The sequence below is a fragment of the Netta rufina genome (genome assembly GCF_964035555.1).
Source record: "Netta rufina genome assembly, chromosome: 1".
Classification (NCBI taxonomy): Eukaryota; Metazoa; Chordata; class Aves; order Anseriformes; family Anatidae; genus Netta; species Netta rufina.
Genome location: NC_140123.1, coordinates 152,193,455 through 152,217,393, shown reverse-complemented (window position 1 = coordinate 152,217,393; position 23,939 = coordinate 152,193,455). Strand labels below are relative to the sequence as shown.

The 23,939-nt window shown below is 41.3% G+C and overlaps 1 protein-coding gene across 2 annotated transcripts; it reads left to right on the top strand.

The window, feature by feature from the left end:
* The first annotated feature begins 10,238 nt into the window (after positions 1-10,238).
* IFT27 (intraflagellar transport 27) lies at positions 10,239-23,632 on the top strand. 2 transcript variants are annotated; one of them, XM_084287213.1, is made up of 9 exons: positions 10,239-10,347; positions 13,443-13,522; positions 14,625-14,684; positions 15,350-15,409; positions 16,415-16,532; positions 16,845-16,954; positions 17,166-17,381; positions 18,003-18,097; positions 23,533-23,632. In XM_084287213.1, the coding sequence occupies exons 1-7, from the start codon at positions 10,314-10,316 to the stop codon at positions 17,262-17,264; spliced, it is 561 nt and encodes a 186-aa protein (XP_084143339.1). In that variant the 5' UTR covers positions 10,239-10,313; the 3' UTR covers positions 17,265-17,381; positions 18,003-18,097; positions 23,533-23,632. The 2 variants fall into 2 exon arrangements, with proteins under 2 accessions (XP_084143339.1, XP_084143338.1); XM_084287212.1 differs by having other exon boundaries at positions 17,939-18,097.
* The last annotated feature ends 307 nt before the right edge of the window (positions 23,633-23,939 follow it).

Below are 23,939 nucleotides of genomic sequence, written 5' to 3'. Positions count from 1 at the left end.
CATACTCATAGCCTGGAAAATCTCTAGTGATGGCAATTATCCAACTTCATTTGGCAGTTTGTTCTTTTGACTTAATCAATGTTACAGCTAAAGCATATTTCCTAATTGTTAGCCTACATCCTCCCTGCTGCATGTTGGTGATCAGCAAATTATTGGCGATCAGTAAATTATTTGCATCATTTGCTAAATTTGCCTGGTGGAGGGGGATTTTTGGCTAAAAGATTTGACAGAAATATCAATCAGTGCCAATTATGAATATGGATAACCTCATAATCTATTAAAATACGGTCACTTGTGAAATGCAGGATATATTTACTAGCAGTCTTACACAACTAACTAGGACAGGGAGAATGGAGAAACAGCATTAGGAATTTCAGGAAAGGGGGCACCAAGATTTGGCTGTGACACTACTGCTGACACTCCCACTGTTGAACTAGCGTACCCAAAAAAAAATCCCATTAAAAACAACACTTCTAAAACTTTACCAAAAAAAAAAAAAAAAAAAAAAAAAAGAATAAATATCTTTCTTTAAGTTAAATACAGGAAACTGAGATCCAGCTAAGGAAGCAAATGATAGTGAGCATATGGCAGAGCCTTGTTTCCCAAATCCTGGTCAGTACCTTTGAAACCAAGCTACTGCTTTTTATCTTTTTATTTTCTTTGTTTTTTTAAATCAAAGAATAAATGAGGGAGGAAAAATCACTTTTAGGCAACATTTTCCCCACATCTTGATATTGATTACTACTGCAATAAAAAAGAAGGATATTTGACATTTTTTGATTCCGAACTCTTCCCTGCAGCAATAATCCCTTGCTCCATTCTGATTATCACTAATTGGTATTGTAAAAAAAGGTAAGACTGAAACACTGTCACCATCGCATTGTACAGAAAACCATTCTCTGCCATGGCAATTACCAACGCTACTTGCAAAGCCAACAAACAATCCCTAAAGCCATTCTAGATTTTCACTCTATAGCCAGTTCCAAGGAAGGTTTTTTTTTGCTGAAGCTGCTGTTCATTCAAAAGAAACCCTCTGGTTTTGCACAATGTATATATGGATGTGAAAAAAAATGTATTGATTTTTAAGTACCCAAATAAAGCAAATGAAAATGGATTGCAGTGAAGCAGTTTGTTTATTTTTTTCTCGGCAGTTGCTGACCTCAAGTGGTAATAAAGCATAATTACAAGAGTATACTGCGCTACAGAAGAACATTAGGAATCCAGCTACTGAAGTATCATGAATAAAGGTCCATGGAATCACAGTATTGCCATAAAAATCACGATACAATCAAAGCTTTTATATTCTCTGTCTATTTTTGAACAAGCAAGGACTTACATTTAATACAGCTCTGTATGGCATGAGAACTAATTTTTTTCCAGCAAAAAACAGCACAATAGTACAAAGAGCAAATAAACCTAGCCATTGATGAGTCTAAAAATTATTTACAGGAAATTATTGGAAACAAAATATGTTACAGAAACATTAATGGGGATATTTTACCGGTACAAATCCGTAGACTCCAATGATTCCTGCATCAGTCTTTATTCCCATTATTCCCTCAGTCATTCCTGAACAAGCAACTCAGGGCCAAATTAGACCTAAAATTTTCCACTACACAGTAATGAATAAGATTAAAATAAATATCCTTTTACTTTCAAATAGAAAGTGATAAAACACTTACAATCAGTACAGGGACACCCAAAATAGCACCTACACTTTTCATGGTAGACAGTACTTGATATTCTAAACAAGAACTAACTCCCCACTAGCCATGTATTTGTTCAGTTTATTCAAATATGCAACTACCATACTTAGGCACCCCATGTCATCAAAATTCACAAAATCAGTTTTAAAGAGTTATTGTTAACTGTATTTCAAATTCAAAGTTCAAATTTCAATATTTTGTGCCTTAACAATGAAAGGAAAAACTAAGAGGTGTCTAATAAAAATATATTTCTGCCTAAACCTAAAATGACTGTTTTATCATTTATTTAACTATTACTATCACTGTCGATTCCTCAGTGTTTATCTTAGATTCTTATTTCTGCCTCCCATGTTGCTTCCAGATCTTCCCCAAATCCTGAATTGTTCAATTTCCAATAAAGAAAAACTCTCCAAATTTTCACGACTGCTTCTGTTAGGTGGAAGTTACCTACTTGCAGCTCAAAGTGCAGCAAAATTAAAACCAGCATTTTAAAGTTACAGTAAAATATAAAATAGAACATTATATAAAATGTATTAAATCCTTCATTTTCATATCATTCATTTTAATGTCATTAAGGCTGCCATAGAAATTACTTTGAAAACTGAAGAAAGATGAATTTGCTACAAAATTAAATTGGGCCTTCAGCAGAGTGTAGATTATAATACACTTGACAAATACCAAAAACATAAAAAATAAAAATAAAAAATCTACATTACCCTGTGATGTACTATTTCATACAGAAAGATGTGTTAATTTTCACATGCATAAGCAAAGGGGAGAAATCAAGTTTCTGTAAGAAACATTTTCCTTAATTTTCTTAATTGGCATCTTTCATCATCATCTTTGTCACGGTCAGTAAGTGTTCTGTAATTTTCTGCCTGTTGTAATAGAGTACAAGTTACAGAAAAAAAAAAAAAAAAAAAAAAAGAAAGAAAAAAAAAAACCTCTGAACACTGAAGACAAAATCTTAAAAACAAACTATACACATCCTTTCATTAGATACATAGCCAATGGTTTGTAACAAGGCATCTGGGCGATTTAAGGTATGTAAATCACGTTTACCCCTACAAAAAAGGTACTACTTGTTCATATTGCTATTATATATTGTTAGGAAAGAAATACAGCTCCCTCTCAGCTGCAGCTCAAAGTGAAGAGCCAAATCCTCAAGTCATAGACAAAATACGATTTCCTGACAAATGACATCACGATTTAACAAAAAAGATGTACACCAATAGACCATCACCAGCTCTTAACATTTCTCAGATCACCATTTTACCATTACCAAACCTTTAACCAACACATTCATACTCGTTTATGCTTTACAAGGTCCTGCCAAGCTTTTAATGGAGTTTCATGGATCAGCAACTTTCCACATGCCTTATTTTGGGAATCAATGGACTGGAGGCCATAACACCTGTTCATTTTGCAGAAACTGAGCTAGAATTCATAATTACTGTCTATCCACTCGCCCTGAGCTCATCACTGCCCAGCATCCCATGTTTGCTTCCACTCTTCACTTCATCAAAGCAAAGTTTGCTCATTTGCTTCCTTTGCCTTTTGTGGCTTTGCGTCTTTTGGGGGAAAGTAAGGACACTTCTCCCTAGTTTCTAAGTACTTTCAGTGATTGGAAATGCAGTTCACACTCTCTTTTCCAGCTACACACAGTTTTAACAAAGCCTCTGTACTCTAGTATCTAAACATGTACACCATTCCATCTGAAGCAGTTAATATTGTTGTTGTTATGGAATTAAAATTCACACCATTTCACAACATTATAAACAAGTTCTGCCTCAATAAAATAATTCAACACCAAAGATTACGAATTTACAAAATCCCATGCAGAGAATTAAGTGGTCAGTGGATAGAGAACATGTTTTTATTTATAAACCAATTGCAGATGAAAGAGAAATTTTATAGTGTACATTAAGCTACCAAAATCAAGCTGTGATTACAGTTTGTGCTGGTGCTCTTGTGCTGCCACCACCCAGGAACCACGGGTAACAAAGATACAAGAGCACAGACCTCAGCACATGCAAGTAGTTAGAATACCCCCTCCAAGTCCTGGACTCCCTCATTGCTAAGGTTTGCCTGAACCTGAGCTGCTGCACAACCCTACCTTCCTTCTGAAAGAGAATTTTGGCAGACTCTCTTTTCCAAAGAGATCCCCACCTGAGAAATCCCAAACGTGCTAGAGCTCCAACATCTAAAACAACTTTTCTGCGCGAAGCAAAATGTTTCTAAAGGGGGTTAGCTGTGCTAATGAGATACCAGTTGCCAAAACTTTCCCAGACCGTAGGATCTTTTAGTTTGGGACAATTATTTCACATGGGAGGAGGTACGTTTCTGGTTAGTGCTCTCCTGGTTAATAATGCAACAGAGCTTGATACAGTTTTAAAGGCAGAAATTATTACAAATAGAAGTCCTAGAGTCATTTCTCCAGCTGCAGACAAAGAGGAGCTGCAATAGCTACAATAATATAAAAGATATGATAATATAAGGATATAAATGAAAACACTGGGGGGCACTTAACCAGGCTGTGGAACATTCAGTTACAATAGATACTTTTTCATAAACTTATTTAGTCTTCCATCTAGGAAAATCTAAGTGAAAAGATCTTGTCGCTGCCTGAATGAGAAAGGCCAACTCTTATTTCAATCTGTAATTCCAGGGGATGCTCGCCTCGAGCCATTAACGGCTCACATACAAAACCCCAGTTGGTTTCACTGGAGTTACAGTGGTACAACGCTGGCATTAACAAGCGGATACTCAGGGCTTCAGGTGGTAAGAACACGTTAACTACCTATTAAATCCAACTTTGCCACCGTAGAGCTTCGAGACGGTCAGAAAGAAGCAGAGGAACAGAGGTCAATGGGCTAACAGGGAGGCACTACCGCAGGGAAGGGCCGTGGGTTGCTGAGAAGCCGAATGGCTCAGAGTCATTTTCAGGTTTTAGAAATGTTGCCTTGAAGGCTGCGGGGTTTTTGTTTTGTTTTCTAAATCCTAATATCTTAATTGTTAACAAACGTCGCTTCTAGTAGCTTCACAACGCAGTGCAGTTTAAAATTATATATATATTACTAGATACTAAAATATATAGGTAATAACAAATTATCAAGCACTTATTACTGCTCTAATATAGAGACAAATCAGAATTATGTGGCTGTGCTAATTTTAGGCTTCCTTCTGTAGATGAATGAAGATTTTCTGTCTTAAAACATTTGCATTCCATCGCCCTTCTTAAAGTAATTTTCAATTTTGCTGGATACAGCACAACTGCATCCACTCCTTCAGCTGCAATGGGTTGTTGAAATTGAGCTATTGCCCAGCACCTGCTCTTAGTCAGACAGCTCAAATCAGAGGTTAGGGGAAAAAATAAAGATTTTATGTAATTGTAATGCAAGTCTCCTTTTAGCTTTGCTGCAGTCAGTGTTCAATTATGTTCTGTAACAGCCTCCATTACTGGAGCCAGTGTTTTTCTGTTCCTCCCTGCATGCATTAACTTTCTTGTTCACACGTGATAGCCTTCTTAGTAAAGCAGAGGAATCTTAAGAGACATTTGCCCATAAATTTAATGAGTCTACATCTTCTTTTTGCCTGCTGAGGATCCTAGTGTTCAAGTGTATCTTCATTTTGAATGTTCCAAAGGAAGATAACTGGTATAATGTAACTTAAATTATTTCTCACTGAAGGCCTGATAGGTCAAAATTAACCTAAAATTTCATCTGGTCTCACGAATACAAAACACAGAGCAGGTAACAATGAAGGGCTCCCCATGTAATTTTTTTTCTTCCTGGACATATCCTATTTCTACAAGCTCAGGATCCTACTCACTCAGAATTTTTATTAGCTCATTCTGTAGCCCAGATGTTTAAGACTATCAGAAGCAGGAATCGAGGCTCTACTTCTGTAGTTATGAAAGCGATGAAGAATTCATCCAGGAAGGCTCAACAGCAAATGGGAAGGAAGTAGCTGGTGTGCACAGCTGTGGGAATTTGCAAGGGGGAGCCTTGATTTTGAAGTAGGAGGGAAAACAAACAATATATGGAGAAAGCTCTAAGGTAGGGATGAGAGGATGAACAACACAGAAATTCAGGGTATGGGACTTGGGGAGATGATAGATATCCAGAGCAGGAAGGATTGGAGATGATTAGAGGGAGGTTTTGAAAAGCTTAGAGGTGAAGAGGTTTTATTATAACATGAACACATTGTAATAAATTGACCTTGAAAAGAAAGGACATGGATAACATGGAAAAGCTTGTGCCTAAAAATTAACCTTTTAGGCAATAGGGGATGATAGAAAACAGAGTATTGCAGACTCTTAGAATTTTTTAGGAGTCTCAAGTATTTTCCTTCTCCATCCTCCATTAAAGCTTCAGCTACTGGAGTCACGTGGCTGACTCAGTTTTCAGCAAAGGCAAAAAATTTCTAGCTGTCATGGCAGCAGAGAAAACCTGAAATATTCAAACCCTAAAAACTTCAGAACAACATAAAACATTTCCTTTTTTATTAAATCTCAAGATTTGAATGTAGTTTGTCTAATGGTTTTTAACATAGGAAGTAGCTTTAGTGTAAACCTAGCAGGTGCTTTCTAAGCATTGACAGCAGCTAGAGAACCAAAAAGATGACTCCCAGCTGATATCATAATCTTCATCACCATATAATGAATGACATACTGGAATTATGGTTGGCTCATCTAATAGATGCTACCCATGGCTCATCTATCATAGATTCATATGTTCTGAGTTGTACAGCCACAGCCCCACAACGCAGAAGCAAACTCAGTGCTTGTTTACTGGCATTGAATCACCCAAAGTGCAATATTGTGCAAAAGAGCCCAGCAATGACTGCTCCAGGAAGGGTGTACTGTGATATGAGAAAGGTTCAGGTCACACAGAGGGATGCAGTAAGTCTTCAGTGTGTCATGGTTACAACCCCATTCAGAGATCTCTACCACATGAAGATGTCTGTATGAGGATTTGGGTCCCAAATCAGCAACCCAGGTCTAGTGCTGTGGGATATATTGCTAAAATAAACATAAAAAAATAGAATTTGTTCCCAGCACTTTTCCTAGCTTTATCATTTTTAATGCAGTCTAATACAGAACTGTTACTCTGATTTTCCTATCTACTTATATGCAAGAGCAAACAAATAAAGATTCAAGCTGGAATTTTTCCAGACGTGTTCAGAACAATTATTCCCCAATAACTTTCCTTATCTTTATCCTTGTGGATTTGAACGCATCCTTGAGAAATCTGTCCCTCATTCCATATTCAGCGGAGAGGACAAAACACTTACAATTAGCATGCTCAAACCAAGTTTATAGCCTTGTAGAGATACCTACTCTACATACAACCATTTACCACTTTTTATTGATGCTACAACCACCATTCATTTCTGACTTCCACGTTCCCAGTGTAGTACATCAAAAACAAATGACAGAGATGCCAGATCAGTCAGAAGCGCTCTTGTAGCTGCCAACAAATCCTTTGGCTGATTCCACCATTTTGTAATCATCTTAAATTTCAGTCCACCGAGTCTCAGACAAAAAGCCTTCACATCCGTGTCTCGATCCTGACCACAAAAAAGCAAGATCAGAAGACCTGGAACTATAATGCTATTATCACCAGTGACACAGAAAACATCCAAATTCATACTTCCGTGCTAATAGCCTCACTCTGAAGGAAAGAAACAAAAGGCCATTTGGGGGGATACGATATGAAGTAGCCCTCAAAACCAGATGATGCTTCTGTTTCTTATACTGTCTTTGGAAAGTGTAAAGAAATAAAATTTACACATCAGCTTTTGCAGTTTTCAAAGCTCTCCAGACATATCACTAAATACAGCTAATTCTGCAAGGATCTATGCAGATGAAGAACCACATGAACTCTGAATATCTATTTTCAAGGTATTTCTGATGCTGCTTTGTCACATTTTTTGTTTTTAGCAACATAAGTTTTAAGAAGAGATGAGATGGTCTGTATTTAAGCGCTTTCTTACATAATGATCTACTAATTCTTTTCCTCAACATTAATGCCCTCCTGAGAAGCATTGCTGACTCCAAGGATAGCTAGATTAGTTTCTCAGCAGCCTTTATATTAGGCAGCACATTCAAGATACAGGTTATAACCTACTCAACCAGAACAGAACCAGAAACTTTGAATCTGAAATACAAAACCAAGTCCTAGGAATATTCATGAGTTCTACCTCATCAAAAACACATTTTACCAGGTATGTTAAAATGTTGTGATGGAGACAGTGAATTGCTCACTGCCCCGCAGAATTAGGAGTAGAAAAACATGTATCAATCTAAAACACCATATGACCTTGGTTTAAACCTCATTGCAAAGCCTTACCTCACCTTGCTTTTGCCATTCCTTGCCACTCCCACTGGAGCTGCAGTGCCATCATCACTGCTTTCTGGAGCCTGATGAGCTGTGGTTTATCTGCTGTTTTGTGCCCATTGCCTAAAGGAATGTGACTTCAGATTTCAGGGTCCTGTGGCTACCAGAACAATTTACCCTGCTCACGTTAGAGAAGGGGCACTCGTAGGAATCTTGCTGTATTTGGTAAAGAAATGAAACATGAATAAAGGAGTGCTCTATTTCTCTTTAGCTGCTAAGTACAAGATTTAACGTAATCAACACTTCTCTGGGGTAAGGACCTCATCCTGTGCTGTGTTGCAGTTGTTTTTTTAAACCTGCAGGGTTTCTTTCCCCCTCCCTCTTCTTCATGTATTCAAGATGAGAGAAGCTTCAGTGAGCACAGAGACCAGTATTCCAATTTATTCAGCAGCAACCTCTGTGGACTGCTAACAGCGAAATGTGATTCTGCTTGGATTACAGGGTATGGACAAGTAACTTGATGCTTAATCTATCACTGTCAATGCAGGTAAGGGAAGAACTTTTACCTATGAGAAATCAGGCAGAGGAAAATATTGAGATTGGGGGAAAAAAAAGAAAAAAGAAAAAAAAAAAAAGTGGGGGGCAAAAGGAAAGCTGAAATGAGGGATTTGTGCCCTCTCTTTAAGAGCTGCATGGACAGCCACATGCAAAGGTAAGTAGGAAGTGAGGGAATGGGACAAAGGACCAGGGTGCTCATAGAAAAGTAGTAAATAGTCGAAAGGAGATAGACAGGTTCTAAGCAGAATTTTTCAATAGCAATGAAAATTTCACCTCCGAGATAATCTATCCTTTCTATTACACTGATCCCAGTGTAAAGTGGTAGAGCCGTTTGAGACCTCTGTAAATGTTGATGGTTACTACTACAGTACAGGCACAATCAATAAATCTCAAGTACATCATAATGGAGCCTCAAAGCCTGTGCATACAAACCTGTCAGTAAACTGGGACAGTATTACAAATAGACAAAGGATAACATGAGGACTGCAAAAAACAGAGCAGGGCAGAGATGAGTGGATTTCCTGGAGGAACGAGAGGATGGCAAGAAAGGTGAGAAGGGGGTGAACTATTTAGATGTACGTGATGGAGAACATCGTTAAAAGCACACCTGTTTTTACATGGTGGGAGGATTCAGTGATGGAGAAGAAAACACTGAAGGGAATAATCAGACCTGGGAGTCTTTTGCTTTTAAAGGAACCCCCAGAACTGATCCCATCACGCTTCTCTCCAGTCATCAACCACCACAGCCTGTAGAAAGTTCATAATCAAATTGGAGAAGCAATTACTTTCATTTGCATATAGCAGGCTGCGTTGTTTTTCCTACAGGTACTTATTAGCGTTGTTATGTGCTTGTCTGACAGGACGTATGGCAAACACACCCGAGCCCCAAACGTGCAAAATGGGGCACTCACGCCAGAAAAGAACCCAAAAGCTGCCTTCTAAACTGGCACGCTACTTTGAGGTTCGAACAACACCAAAAAAAAAAATTGGGGGCGAAAAATCACTTTTAACCAACTGCCTCCTTTGAACTCAGAGCCAAAATACGGGTGCGTAACGGCCACCAGGGGCGCGAGCCCCCAGCCGTTGGGCGCATGGGCAGAGCCACCCTCAGACATGGGTGTGTTGAGGGGGTGCGCTCATGCGCATGCGCGGGCAGGGCCTCAGCCAGGCGGGCGGGTGAGGGCGCTGCTGCACGGAAGATTCCATTCGTTTGGGAAGGGGGGGAGATAGAAAATGGAGGGTTTTATCCCTTCTTCTCATTTTTCTTTTATCTTCTGTGTGCTTCCAAACCACTGTTATATGATTTTTGGTCGTAGTTTTAGTGTTTTATGCCGCCTGCCCTGTGGATTAATTTCGGCTAGATGGTACGGTCCGCTGTGTTCTACCCAATAAGAAGCCGGCTCTTGCAAACGTAACAGTTGCTAGGCAGAAATCACCCTCTCGCACCGCACCACTAAAGCACCTCCCCCGAAAGGGGCGGGGATTCGTGTTTGACTGACAGGACGCTCGGAGGGCGGGAAAAGCCCGCCAACCAATAGCAACTCGCGGTAGCCTTGATGAGCAGAACTCACAGCCAATTGAATCGGAGAATGCTGGAGGAGGCGGGGCGCCCCGTTGCTAGGGCCGCGGCGTTGCTAAGGCCGCGGCAGAGGCGGGTGGCGGCCGCCGCCTTCCCCCGGATCGGGCCGGGCCGGGCCGGGCCGGGGCCATGGTGAAGCTGGGCGCCAAGTGCCTGCTGGCAGGTGGGTCCGGCCACAGCCGCCACAGCCGCGGGGAGCCGCCGGTGCGGAACGGCAGCGAGGGGAGGCGGCCCCGGGGCGGGGGAGGGGTGGGAGGGGGCGGGTGGGCGGCTGGGGCAGGGCAGGGCAGGCCCCGAGGGGTGTGGGGGGGTGGGCCCTGAGGGAAAAGTCCTGTCAGGGGTTGGGGGGGGGGGGTGGAGGGGTTGGTCTGTCAGGCTGGGGGCTCGGCTGCACGCACAGGGAATGGTTTCTTCCCGAGTGGCTTGGAACCTGGCCCAAAAAAAAAAAATAAATAAATAAATAAAGGAAGGTGAAATCACCGGGTTATTTTGGCAGGGTGGGTGGTGGAAGTGAGTACAGCTGGCTGGGAACGCTGCTGGAGGAAAACTTCATCGCTTTTATTTATTTATTTATTTATTTATTTATTTATTTATTTATTTATTTATTTATTATTTTCTTCGTGGAAGCTCTGTGCAGTTTGAAGCAGAAGACCCGAAAGAGAGGACCTTAAAGCTTTTGTTTGCAGACAACACGTGGGTGTCGCTCTTGGCTCCAAAGCTGTCATCTTTCACCCAGAATAAAGCCTTTGCCTTCTCTTTTTTATACCCTCAGAAACAGATAACCCTCAGCTTGCACAAAGCCAGCAAACACAGAGCAGTTATTCCCCCAGCTCTTTCTTTGTGATTACTGTGGACAGTACCGTGGCCTGTCTTGTAGACTTGAAACTTGCACACTCCTTCCCCTGTGGAAGTTCTCAGGTCCCAGTCTATAGGCTTTGCTGAATGAAGTCTTTCAGGTCTTGATGTTTAATGTTATCAAAGGCCAATTCCATGACAAGTCTAGATTCTTGTAGCTTTTCCTTGGGTTACCCAGTTATGTGCTTAAACCCAATTGGGTTTGGAGCTGCGTTTTCAATTCTGTTCACAATGCAAACAACAGAAATGTCTTGTTCCATATGCAGTTCTCCTAAGTACTAGGATAATATCCGTATATTACTGAAAATAATAAATTAATGTAGCATACCTGGCAAAATAACTTCTTTCTTCCAGAAGAGAGAGCTATAATGAAATGGATATGAGCGATGAGTAACATCACCGCCACAATCTGGAGGGAACAAGAGAATGCGCTTACAGTGGTAGAAGTGAAAACATCAGAGGTAGAGCAAGAAACGCTTGTGTACCTAAGGAAATTATGAAGAATAGACTGGATCACAGTACTGGGAGCTGCACTGAGGTCAAGGAGAACAGCAGAGGGGAAAAGGGCTTTTATTAGCAAAAGAGAGACCGTTAACTTGACAATAGAAAGCGATTCCTATGTTATCTCAAGGGTAATTTGCGGACACAAAGCCAAAGATATTGTTGTTTGAGCTTACTGTGGAGACACTGTGAAGGGGTTTCCTTTGTAAAGAGGTAGTTGTCAGCAGCAGGCGTTTTACAGACGCGCTGCAGTTTTTGGCAGAATAACGGAAATATGGGTGGAAGAAAAGCTGTGGGATGCAGCACTTGCAGATGACACCAAACTAAATGAGAAGGGCGAGGAAACTTATTTTGAGAAAGTGTAACGATATAATGGGCTAAGAGGATGGCAAAGAAGAATAAAAGAAGGGGGAAAATGGGGCTGTCAAATTAAGGAAAAGTAACACATTAGGTAAGAATTTGTACTGGGTGATGAAAATAAAGGCAGCCTGCGCACTTCTGAGCAATGTATGCTTCTCTAACTCATTTCACAAAGACAGATCTAATTGTCTATTGAAATACAGAATAGCTTCCACCCAGAACAGAGTGTTGTCTTCAGCACAAGCTTGGATTGATCAGGGAACAAACAAGCTGATTTACCAGATTTTCCTGTCTAAATATTATGAGCCCAACTCAGCTCAAAGTAAGCAAGCACGCTAAAAATGTTTTAACAAGAACTGCATTTAGTTAATGGATCTAGGAGCAATTGGCACTCTCCAAAATACCCTTCCTACTCTATCATGCCAGAAGATAGCTTTCCCAGTCTCCTTCACAGCCTCATCCAGGAAGCTGTAATAGGGTCAAAACAGACCCCTTTCTGGATTTATTTATTAACAATGTAACATGGAGGGTCGGTATCCCATGCTTGGCTGTTGTGAATGTTCCTTTCAGGATAAAGCTCAAACACTGAGATATTTAATTCCTGGTTTCTGTCCCTTTGAACCATCCAGGCTGCTGAAAGGATATGTGAAGAGAGGGTAAGCCCTCAGGGAACGTTGTTAACTCTGTGTTTTGCAAGGATAATGTTATGTTTCATGGAATGATTTGAGCATACCTGAATTCTGCAGTTCTCTGCCATTGCTTTGGGTCTTAGAGAGTAAGATTGTAACAGCGACCCAAAGCAGGGCAGATCTAAGGTTTCCCAAAGTGTTATGCAAACCACATCGGTAAACCTTAGCTCTAGAAGAGCAAAATCTAAAGCCCCTTGGTTTGCCTTCCATGCAGGGATGAATCAGCAGGCTCTTTCTCTCCAGCCAAGTGACATTTGCTTCTGTTATGCCCAGGATGCAACTAATGAGCCACCGGCAGCATTGAGTCAGCAAGAGTTGCTCACTTAGCAGGGTCAGCAAGAAGAGTTCATCGAGGAATGTTACCAGCTTAAACAGCTTTGTAGTATATAAATGACCTGTCTCTCCCTTAATCTCACTATATAACGAGAATTTGAATTTGTGGAAATTTGTGTACCAAGGACAGAAATCAGCCTGTGCAGCCCAGTCTCCCATAGCCTGGTATGTTTTTATCTGTATGACACTATATCTGGAAAATTTGAGTTCTTTGATAAAGGCTACGGGGTAGACATGGACTGTAGAACAAGCAGCAAGTCAAGCCTGATCTGGAGACCCTTTACTGTTACTCATGGAGTAGAAATCTGATATCAGCAACAATATACGTAATGGCAATATTTATTTCATCCCATAGGTAGTGCCTTTTAGATTATTTTGCGCTTCTCGTGACACTTATCTTGCCTGTATTCAGATTTGCAGTGTCCAAGTTCTTATGGCATAAGATAGGAATAGAACTGAGGGAAAACTAGATTCTCTAAGATTAACAATTTTTTTTTTTTTTATCTTTGTTTTTTTTCAGGTGATCCAGCTGTGGGGAAGAGTGCTTTGGCCCAGATGTTCCGCAGTGATGGGGCTCATTTTCAGAAGAACTACACACTGGTAGGCATAAATGACACAACAGGCTCAAACTGCTATCTGACAACTTTTCTAAGTCACACAAGAGAAATTAGAAGCTCTAGAGCAAGATAAATAATGTGATTTTAAGCTGAGGTGTTCAAAGTGGGTCTTATGTGGTTTTCTTTCTCCTGCACCTTAGATTCTGAAGAGAAACTGTGTAATGTTCTTCTGTGTAAGTCCTTACATTAAGTGGGTGCTGGTTTTGAAACAATGCAGAATAAATCAATTAATTTTTATAATTTTCCTGCGGAACAAATATTTTCACAAGCTTTTGCGGTGTTAGAGAATTTCCCCCTTTAGGGAATGCTCTATGAAAAAGCACTGCTGAAGGAGAAAAGCTCTTAATTCCAACTATTAAATGTGCATGTGGACAGTGTGCTTATCACTATGCAAACATGAAGATGTGCTGCACAGCCCCAAGATAATTATAATCTACAGAAACTGTTCCCAGATGAAGAGGATACAGTTTGCAGTCTTTCAGTGAGAGAATCAATGGTGATGACTAATCAGAAGCAGGATAAAAATAAAAGTAAATATAAGTAAAGTAAAAAAAGGAAAATATGAGTGCGGGGAAAAAAAAACTAAAATATGTTTATTCATTGAAATAAAGATGGAAACCAGAAGTTAAGGATAGAAATAGAACAAACAAACAAGCTACAAAGCAGAATGAGATAAAAGGTGGAAGAGGCATGAATAATCTCAGTCCCATATGTTAGCTGATCACATGGTTGGTGCAAAACGTTCTAAGGCATGCAATAGAGCAGCAATGTGATAGTAAATGTGGCCCCACAGATACCAGCTAATACCCTAGTATACAGGCAAAGATCTGGATGTTGGTACTACTGCATCTTTTTTTTTTTTTTTTCTTTTCCTTTTGAGCAAATCTACACAGCTCTGACATGTAAGCAGGACTATGTTACCCGAGCTATGAGGAGCGTTGCTGAGTTACTGAGTTCCCATCAGCCTGTTTGATGGGATTGTAATGATTCACAAGAATTGCCTCGGTCCAATGTGTAGTTGGTCTGCAGTTGGAAGGGCTCTTTAAAAGTCTTCTGAACCTTGTTTTCCTGATTCTTTTTGACAGACAACGGGCATTGAACTGTTGGTGAAGGCTGTATCAGTTCCAGAGACAAGTGATAGTGTGGTGAGTTTTTCTGTGACATAAATTGGGTCAGAAAGAGACATCCAGAGCTCAAGCCTCACTTTCTATCTCGTTCTAGTGGAAGATTGCACTGCGTGTTCATAAGGCCATTAAGTTGCATTAAGGAAATGAGACTGGTAGTATACAATTGCTGAGACTCTGGGGTTAGTTTAATCTTAAAATATATTTTACATAGTTACATCTAACAGGGCATGTTAAACCAAAGCTGTTGGCAGCATCATTAGGTCTCTGTTCTGTCTTTTAAGATGTTCGGTTTAGTTTATGTTGGAAGTTGAGACTCATCCATTTTTTTCCTTAATGCCCTACAGTCCCACTACTGGGATGTGGACATGTGTATCATTTTGTATAAATAGTGCAGGTTAGCTTCTTACTGCCTCACTACACGTATTCTGCTTCCAGTAGGGGCAGAAACCATACCCAGGGCCCCAGAGGTAATCCTTTTATTGTTTATTCATGAAAAATAGCCATTTATTTTCTCATCCTGTCTGAATTTGGGAATGCTCAATGCAGACAGCTTGTCTCTTAGGGACACGAGACTGCTGTACTGAACAAAATGCAGGAATGGCAAGTTCCAGTATTTACCTTCAAAAACTTGCCCTACACTGTGGTATTCCTGGCAAGAACCTTCTCTCTGCTTCTGCTTTCAGGAATTCTTCATTGTTGACTCTGCAGGAAAAGATCTATTTTCTGAGATGCTGGAGAAACTGGTAAGTATTATGTAACAGTCCTCTCCTTCCAAAGGAGTGCTTTTGCTTTGAAGATCTGAACTCCCCAGTCTGACAGATACAGCAAACTTTGTCTTTAACATAAATGGGAGTGATTACTTCAATTGCCAATGCTTCCTGTTCTACCTACCTGAAACTTGTAAAAGTACTAGAATACTTTCAGGAAGAAAGCAGGCAGATAATCCTTCAGTTTTCTCACAAAAGAAATAGGGATATATAACTGGCAATATTTGTGTGCTGTTGCTTAAAGTTATTTTTATTTCTTAGAAAAAACATCTATTTTGCTGCTACTCCAGCAGTGGTTTGTTGTTTGTGTTTTGTTTTGTTGTTGTTTATTTCTTCTTTTTTTTGTTATAGGGATGTCTTTGCAACAGGACACATTTTTGTCCTTGAGCATAACACTGTCCTTGATTTTTTTTTTTTTATTTTTTTCTCCTTCACTCATTCCTGTCTTTACCTTTACAGTTCTCCATTGTGCTGCCTCATTTGAAAAGGTGTAGGATCAATTAATTGATGCCAAGTTTGATAAGATGGCAGAGTCAACCTAGTGGTTCGTTGCTCTACAAGAGGCAGTTGCTCTGTTGCCCTTGCACCACGTCTCGTTTGCAGGGGACCCCTCTGAAAGCTGATTCAGCTTCTCAAACTGGCAGAAAACCTTTTTACTTTTTTCCCTAGGATTAATTTTGTACTGATTCAGCATGAAGAATCAGCTTCCTCAGGGATCAGATGAGTGCCAGAGCTGGTACAAGTAAAGGAGCAGGATCACACAGACAGGAATGGGGAGGGAAAGCAAGACCACCACTCTCGCTGCCACCTACCCAGTTAATCAACTTAACAGAGATGTGAAACCTCAGCCTGGGCGTAGGGTTCCTGTATATTAGGCTTTTTATTTTTGTCTCAGCATCTGTGTTTGCCATGCAGATGCAGGCTGGCTGTTGACCACATCATTCTCATTAGAGCTGACAACGTTCCTTTCTTGCTGTGCAGTGGGAGCAACCAAACGTCCTGTGCCTTGTGTATGATGTCACTAATGAGCAATCTTTCAACAACTGTGCCAAGTGGCTGGAGAAGCTGAGGGCTCAAGCAGTTGGAATGCACATCCCAGGTAAGAAGTGGGTGATATTCTTGCTGTCTGCTCCCCTTTTGTAAGGCAGCAGTTGTTCCTGTTGAGATGTGGCACGGAATATTTATTTTAAGGCAGGTGTAGACATGGCTTCCTCCGATTCATCTGCTTTTGTCACAACTCGGATAAGACATGAGGATGTTTGAGATGATGCCTTAGTGGAACCTTTTCTAGATAGTTTTAGACTGTTATCCGTGCCTCCGACTTTATCAGATACTTCTACAAATGTTCCAACGTTTATTACTAACAAATCATCATTTCTGTTTTTCCTTTGTTTCTCTTCTTTTTCTGTAGGTGTCTTAGTGGGGAATAAAACAGATCTGGTTGGTCGTCGAGTTGTGGAGCAGAAACAAGCAGAGGAGTGGGCTGACAAGCATGGCCTGGAATACTGTGAGATGTCAGTGGTGAGTATCTGCTCTTTTCACCATCTGTGGAAGTGGGTGTTGTAAAGTTATCTTCTCTTTCAGGTGAGGAAAGATAACTGGGGGCTGAATTCCGCTTATTTGTCCTCTAACTCACCCTCAGTTTTAAGCTGTCTTTTGTGAAGCTGTTAGAGCATAAATAGTAAAATGCTTATCCCATCTGTCATTCACAACTTTCTTGTTTCCTTTTCAGAAGGAGATGAGAAATTTTGAGGCCCCTTTCCACATCCTGGCAAAGTCATTCCACCAACTGTACAAAGAGAAAGTGGAAACCTTTCGCTCACTAGCTTGAGGGCCGTGACTGGGAATGACTTAATTAGCTTTTGAGCTTCTTCTGGGGCCCAGAATCCTGCGGACTGGGATACAGAGAGAAGAAAAAAGATGATTGCTCCCTCATGGTTATCTTCTGGTAATTCAAAATAAACTAGAAATAAGCAAGTGGAAAGACATTCTAATGAAGTTGCTACCTCAGCATTCCTTTTGTGTCCTCTAACTTGGTTCTCTGCTCACTGAAAGTCTGGTAGGTTGGAGGAGGCGGGGAGTAAAAGGGGGAGGGCAGAATGGAAATTGCCAGCTTTTTGCTTTGATAGTGCCTTGTCTCATGTCTCAGCAGACTTCCTGCTGCTACAAACAAGGATATAGAGGTTTGGAGGAGGAGAGAGGAAGCTGACAGGATATTTTTCAACTTAAGCAACCCAGCCTTGCAGGACAGGGCTACCTCGGTCCTACTACTTGAAAAGCATTTGCAGTAGGAAGCCTATGCCCTATAGCTGATACATGGAGACTCAGATATACCAGGATTGAGGTGGATTGAGGTGTGTTTCTGGGGGGCGCCCAGAGTTTGAGGCCTATTTTAAGTGTTACCCATATCATTTGTAGCACTGGTAGGCTGATGACTAATATCTTTTTCTAACTGGTGGTATCTGGTTCTTTTCTTCAATGAGGCTCGCTTTCTCTGCCTGGCAGGAGCTGTCTGTCTTGCATCTGTACCACTGTCACTTGATAATGCAGTGCCCTCTGCTGGCCCCAGGTCACAAGATTTCTGAAGAAGCTACCTCTGATGAAGCAAGCAGGACCTTCTACTGTCACATCCAAATTGGCGTGTCTGCAGAATGGGGTCATATAGTAAGAATACCTCTTTTATTCCAGGGACAAATCTAAGACTTAAATTATCTTTCTTTCTTCATGCATTTGTTATTTTATGTGGTTTTGTGTCATTTTTCATCTTGTCAGCTGAGCTTTTCAATTCCATGTTCTCATTAGATTTAGTTTTCAATCTCTTACTAGAATCAGACTCATCTTTATTGTTAAACTTCCCCTGCCTATCCTTGAATTTCAGAGCAAAGACCATGATTCTGATGTCACTGGTGGAAGCAAGATTTGGTAAATTAAAAACAACCTAGCTAAGTTACTTTGATTCAGCCATGTCTGGCTGGAAGTTTTGTATCAGAAAGGACAAAAGCCTAGAGAGAACACTCTTTTGTGTGGTGCATTGATGTCACCTCTGTAAGAATATCTGCTAATGCAGTACATGAAAGCATTCATGGTTAGGCACTGCTTTGCAGCTGGGCCTAACACTGAGGAGCTCAAAACCGTAACCTTTCTCTACTCCTAAAATTACATTAGCCTCCCTTGGGCAAGGGAGGCTGATTTTCATGGAGAATAAACACTGAGGGATTTTTCGGGCAGGCTTTTCAGGAATCTGTGTTTCAAGACTTTTATATATTTTATAACCATTTTTATGCCCGGTGCTAGGAATATGACTGTAGATGTTGTAGCAGACTTTATGAAACACCTCAAGAATCTGGAATAGCAGCTGGGCTCATTTCATTGGCAACAGCATGTTGATGCTGGGAATTGGCTAGGGAGCATGAATACCAGCTAAAGGGGTTAAGCAGGAGCTGAGCCCTCTAGGAAAGAAAATGAATAGTCTTTTTTTCTGTTTGCTTGGTTTTTTCCCCCTCAAGAAGCCACTTGGGAAAATATGATAGTACTAGTTAGGAAAGCTTTTACTTCCTCCAAATAAGGAGGACTCCTCCATGGATTTAGGGTCACTAGAAGATTCATCCTTTTTGACTTGACTTGGCATCCTTGTTGTACATGGGTTGCCTTGTGAATTCTGGGGGCTGTCTCTTTATTTACATGGGCTGAGGAGGGGTTTGCCTGCAGATGTTAGTGCCTCTGCCTATTAAGAATAAAAGCTATTTTGGATGCTGTGCTGATCTAGTTAAAGAACCAAAGAAGGTTTGTTTTGATTTGGTAGCTCATTTGCCCCTAGTTCTACTGATGATGTGATTACAACACAAGACGGATATTTTTTCAGACCGAAAATATCGTGCCAGGTGTGTCTGCCACCTGTGACGTGGTGTAGGGGGGAATGAATGCCTTGGGAATAGGTGATGAAATGAATCCCGTATGATCTTTAACTAGGGAGTTCAATCTCTCTGCCCCAGAAAGACTTCCCATGGCTTCAAATAAACAGTCAAAATGCACCAGTAAGATGAAGATCGGTGAACATTGTTTTATTAAATGAACACAGAAGCTGGAGGATCTCATTAAGGGAGTGCTTGCAGAGGTGATTTGTGATTTATAGGGAACCTGCTTTTGATAGGTTAGTGAAGAAAAATGCATCCCATGCAGGGAAAGATATATTGCTGGAGAGAGGAAACATATAATCTAATTAGCTATCAGTAGGGATTCACCCACTGCCCCTTTCCTTCCTTCCACGGGCCAGGACTAGAATTAGAAAAAAGGTTGTCCCTAAAGCATGTAGCCCAACTTGATTTTACGATACTGTTTCAAGGACTAACGTAGACATGATTTAATGTCTGTCAAAATGGTGTGTTTGGTCATCACCGTCTCAGTCGTTCCAAATGCATTTTAAAAGCGTAATATATTGTTCCTTCGTGGCTAATGTGCTATACAATACCAGCATGATGCAGGCGATGCTATTTTCCTAATTTGACCTTGATCGTAGAGACTAGTAGTGAAGGGTGAGTGGAGTCCATGGGAGCCAGATACAGACAGGCTGTGAAAAAGAGTTTTGTGTCTGTGTGAAGGAGTTTGGGTAGTGAGTAGGTGAGCTAGATGAGCAGGACGAGTAAGAGTCTGAAGCCATTAGTAATTTCTCTTACTGTGGCCAGCAGCTGTTGTGGTCATATCTGTAGAGCGAGGATGCTTTTTGCTGCTTATAGCCTTTGCAATTCCCTGAATTACAGACACCGTGGAGGACAGTGGGAGGAAGGCAGAAAGCATGTCTGCTGACCAGGAAGCTTGTTGTCTTCTTGCAGCTCCCCTACTTTGTCCAGCTGTGCATGCTGAGCACCTGCAGCAGTGAATGTTTACAACCTAGAAGAGCCCCAGCTCAACCAGAACTGAAATTTCAAAAGAAGGGAGAGAAAACAAGCAGCATTTTTAACTGTCTATAAGAGATTAATATGTAGTCCTTTTATAGAAGCTTGTTTGATTAAAAAAAAAAAAAAATCTTTCCTCCTCAGAGCCCCTCCTTGCCTTTTCTTTGGTCCTCATTTCTCATGTTTCTGCTCTATAGAATCCCTGTTACACTTGTGCCCTGCTTTACATGGCTTGAAACATTACCAGCTGATTTTTAAAACCTTCTAATTTCCCCATTGACTATTCCCAAGGCTACCTTTCATCTTAGAGAGATTAACAGATAAAAATTTTTAAAAAGTGGAATTTTTAGGCAAATTGTCATGGAAGAATGAACTTCAGGAAGTTGACTGACATTCTGAAATTTTACTGGAAATCTGTTTTTGTAAAGTTGTCATGTTAAAGATGCTTCAGTGGTTTGGTTTGGTTTTGCCAGACATATTCTACCATGAAGCGAAATGCAGGATGTAGAACTGCAGAAAGATCAGGTCATATTGTGGGATTTAATAGGAGTTTCAAAGCTGATCACACTGTGATAAGAGCTGTTCAGTCTTAACAATGGAGTGGTCACTGCTGTTCATAATAAAGCATTAAATATACTGAAATGGGGCTGTGAAAAAGTTCCTTGTAGAGATTTATTCATTTTAGAGACTTAAAACTTTAGAAAAGACGTCTTTCAAAAAACCGATCTGATAAATTACACCATTTGGTCCAGGGTTATTTCTGATATGACTTCGGCGACTTGAAGGGCTGGATTTAGTCTTTTATTCCAATTGACTCCCTTGGGTAAGCTTCATTTCTTTACCTTCTATACATCTTGGGCCAATCTGAACTGATAGCAAAAGACACATGATGCTGTTGAAAATGAAATACTGCCTTGGGGCAGAAGGATAAACCGTGTGGCCTCCTGAGGTCCTCCAAGCAATACTTTATATAATTCTATTAGATTAAGTGGGGAAAGAAGTAGTGTGGAAAGCACAAAACAGGCTAAGTCATAAACTAGCAATTAAACTGGGAGCTGGGCCGGGCTACAGCAGAAAACGTACAATCTATCCCAATTAAGAGCTGTATCTCAAGAGAAAGCAGGAGCCTGACGCAGGTGCTGACAACAGGGAAAACACTGTATTTCTGTTCTGCAGGCAGCAAATGCTTTCTGCTGGTGCTTACACAGACCCGTGGGGGTCCATACCCTGCTCAAGACTGTGCTCTGCTTTTAATAATTACTGTATCTGTGATGTTCAGGTGGCAACTGCTTGCAGTCGTTGTCTCATCTGCCTGTATAAAGCCAGCAGTGGGATGGCAGATCTCTGCTAGTAGCAGGAAGACATTCCTGTTCTGGATACCATCCGTTATGGGACCCCTCTCTCTCCATGGGGTCTCGGTCTTTCTTTTCCTATCTCATATCCACTTCTTGACGGGGAATAGCCACCTCTGTTTGTTCTTAGCAAGCGATCTTTTCATCTCGCAGATGGTACTCCGTGGTCCTGCGGCTAAGAGATTTCTAGGACCTTCTGCAGCAGAGGTGGATTCTGAGCAGGAGCTATTCAAGGGCCATGTTGGCCCCCCCACGTCCCTCTTAGCCTCAGGGCACATCATCTCTCTGCTTCTCGCATCCCATTTCCTCCTCCTGCTGTCATCTTGCCTTGAGAACAATGTCTTCTGTGCCAGTTGCCCTTGGCTCTGTTGACCCGGAACAGCAATGCTTGGGGGAGGGAGAAAGCAGAGAGCCCCTCAATCTCTGCTCCTTTCAGTGCACTTAGGTGTTGTGACTCCCTGTCCAAGTCCCCTGAGAGAAGGGGACGTTGCTCAGTCCAGAGTGTAATTTCCTGGCAGAAGACCCCCAGCAGAGTCCTGGCAGCCTCCTCTTGGCTCTTCAGAGCTTGCTGCAGTGTAACTTTCACAGACACTGGCTGTTCTCATTTTGACTTGGAGTTGTGGATTTTTTTTCTTCTTATTATTATATTTTTTACTCCTTGGGGGTCTTTCTCTCATTTTTCTGCCACAGCTTCACGTATTTCCTCCCCTAAAGCTGTTTGTCAAGAAAAGCCTGCAATAGCTCTCTTTCCTGGTCTCTGAGATCAAATCCAAATTTGGCAATGTTTAAAAGGGAAATGTGACAGACCCTACATGCCAAGCTGGGGTCGGGGATGGGGTCAGTTTGATGAGCTTCCCTCCAGCCAGATACGCTTCAGCTGGAGAAATGTGGAGCCTGTAATCTTTCTGCACAAGTACTGGAAAAATAAACAACGTGAGGACCTAAAGTTAGGGACTGTTAGAGCAGGTACACGGGCAGAACTGAGCAGCTGCTGTGTCTTGAGCAGTGGAAATGCGGGAGCAGTCGGAGAACAGGCGAGTGTAAGAAAGAGTGGGGTGTGTATTCCTTCACGAAAAGCCCAAGGGATTTGCCGAGGCAGAGTAGGAGGGTGGGAAATCTGAGTGGAAAGGCCTAAGGGTTTTCCTCGCTTGTAGAATTATGTATGGAAATCAAGTGGGAGGAAAAGTAATTTTTGCTTGAGCCATTGAGGGAAAGTGAGGATACATGCTAGTGCTGCAGGTTGGAGAGCAGGTGGCAAGAATAAATAACTGAACATCGACTGGCAGGGCCCAGATCTCTGGGCCAAGGTTGGTTTGGGGAATTCAGCGCTGTGATGAGTAAGGTCAACGGTTGCCATCAGTTTAGGTTCAGGTTGTAGGGCCTGCGTTAGAACAAGGCAGGGTGAATTAGAGTCTGCGTGACAGGGTCAGCGCTGGGGTTATGATAGGGCAGTAGTGAGAACCCATAATGACAAGTAATGTGGGGAGATAATTATAGTACGCTGCGGTGCTCTGAGGAGCACTGGCTGAAGTCAGCACATTCAGGTGAGACCAGAAAAAGCAGGTAGGCTACAGAAACGGTGGAAGAGTGTGAAGTGATGCTGGAAATTCAGCTTGAGTTCAGTTCTTCTAAGGGGATTTCTGAGGGGAGGGTAATAGACACCTACGATTATTACCCGCAGAGCTTTGTATTATTACAACACAAATTAATTCTGTTGTTTCTGTTGCTAGAAACAGGGTGATACGTTTGCTTAAACATTTTTCTTTTTTTTAGGGGGTGGGGGGGTCAACCAACCCATAATATTTCTGCATAATTGTGCTGCAGCCTCCTGAATACATTATATGCATCCATTCAGAAAACGAAAAGAGAACCTGCACTTCACCTGGCCAAGCAGATGTGACGGCTGCAACTTGAGCATTGACATTGCACAACAAAAGCTTCACGACCAGTTTGCACTGCAGAAGACCTCCCCAAAACACCAATACGTAACCTAAAAAAGAAATAGAAAAATGTAATGTGTATGTGGTCAATATAAAGCAGGTAGAAATCACCTTGTTCACGAATAAAACCAACTACAATTAAAAATGCCCTCAGCTCTGCATGGGAGGAATCTCTTTTCTGTGTTGGTTTCCTTTCTTTGCTTTTGCTAATCTCTTGATTCTTGCAAAGCGTCACGTACTCTAACAGTTGTGCGTGACCACTGCGTGCTATTTCTGGGCCTTTGTTTTTGTGATGTTGGATGGCTTCGGTGTGGGGACTGTG

What these genes read in the sequence shown, in the direction of transcription:
- IFT27 (XM_084287213.1), top strand. Translation starts at nt 10,314, where the DNA reads ATGGTGAAGCTGGGCGCCAAGTGCCTGCTGGCAG. An exon ending in CGCCAAGTGCCTGCTGGCAG is followed by an intron (nt 10,348 to 13,442) that starts GTGGGTCCGGCC and finishes GTTTTTTTTCAG; the next exon opens with GTGATCCAGCTGTGGGGAAG. An exon ending in AGTTGGAATGCACATCCCAG is followed by an intron (nt 16,533 to 16,844) that starts GTAAGAAGTGGG and finishes CTTTTTCTGTAG; the next exon opens with GTGTCTTAGTGGGGAATAAA.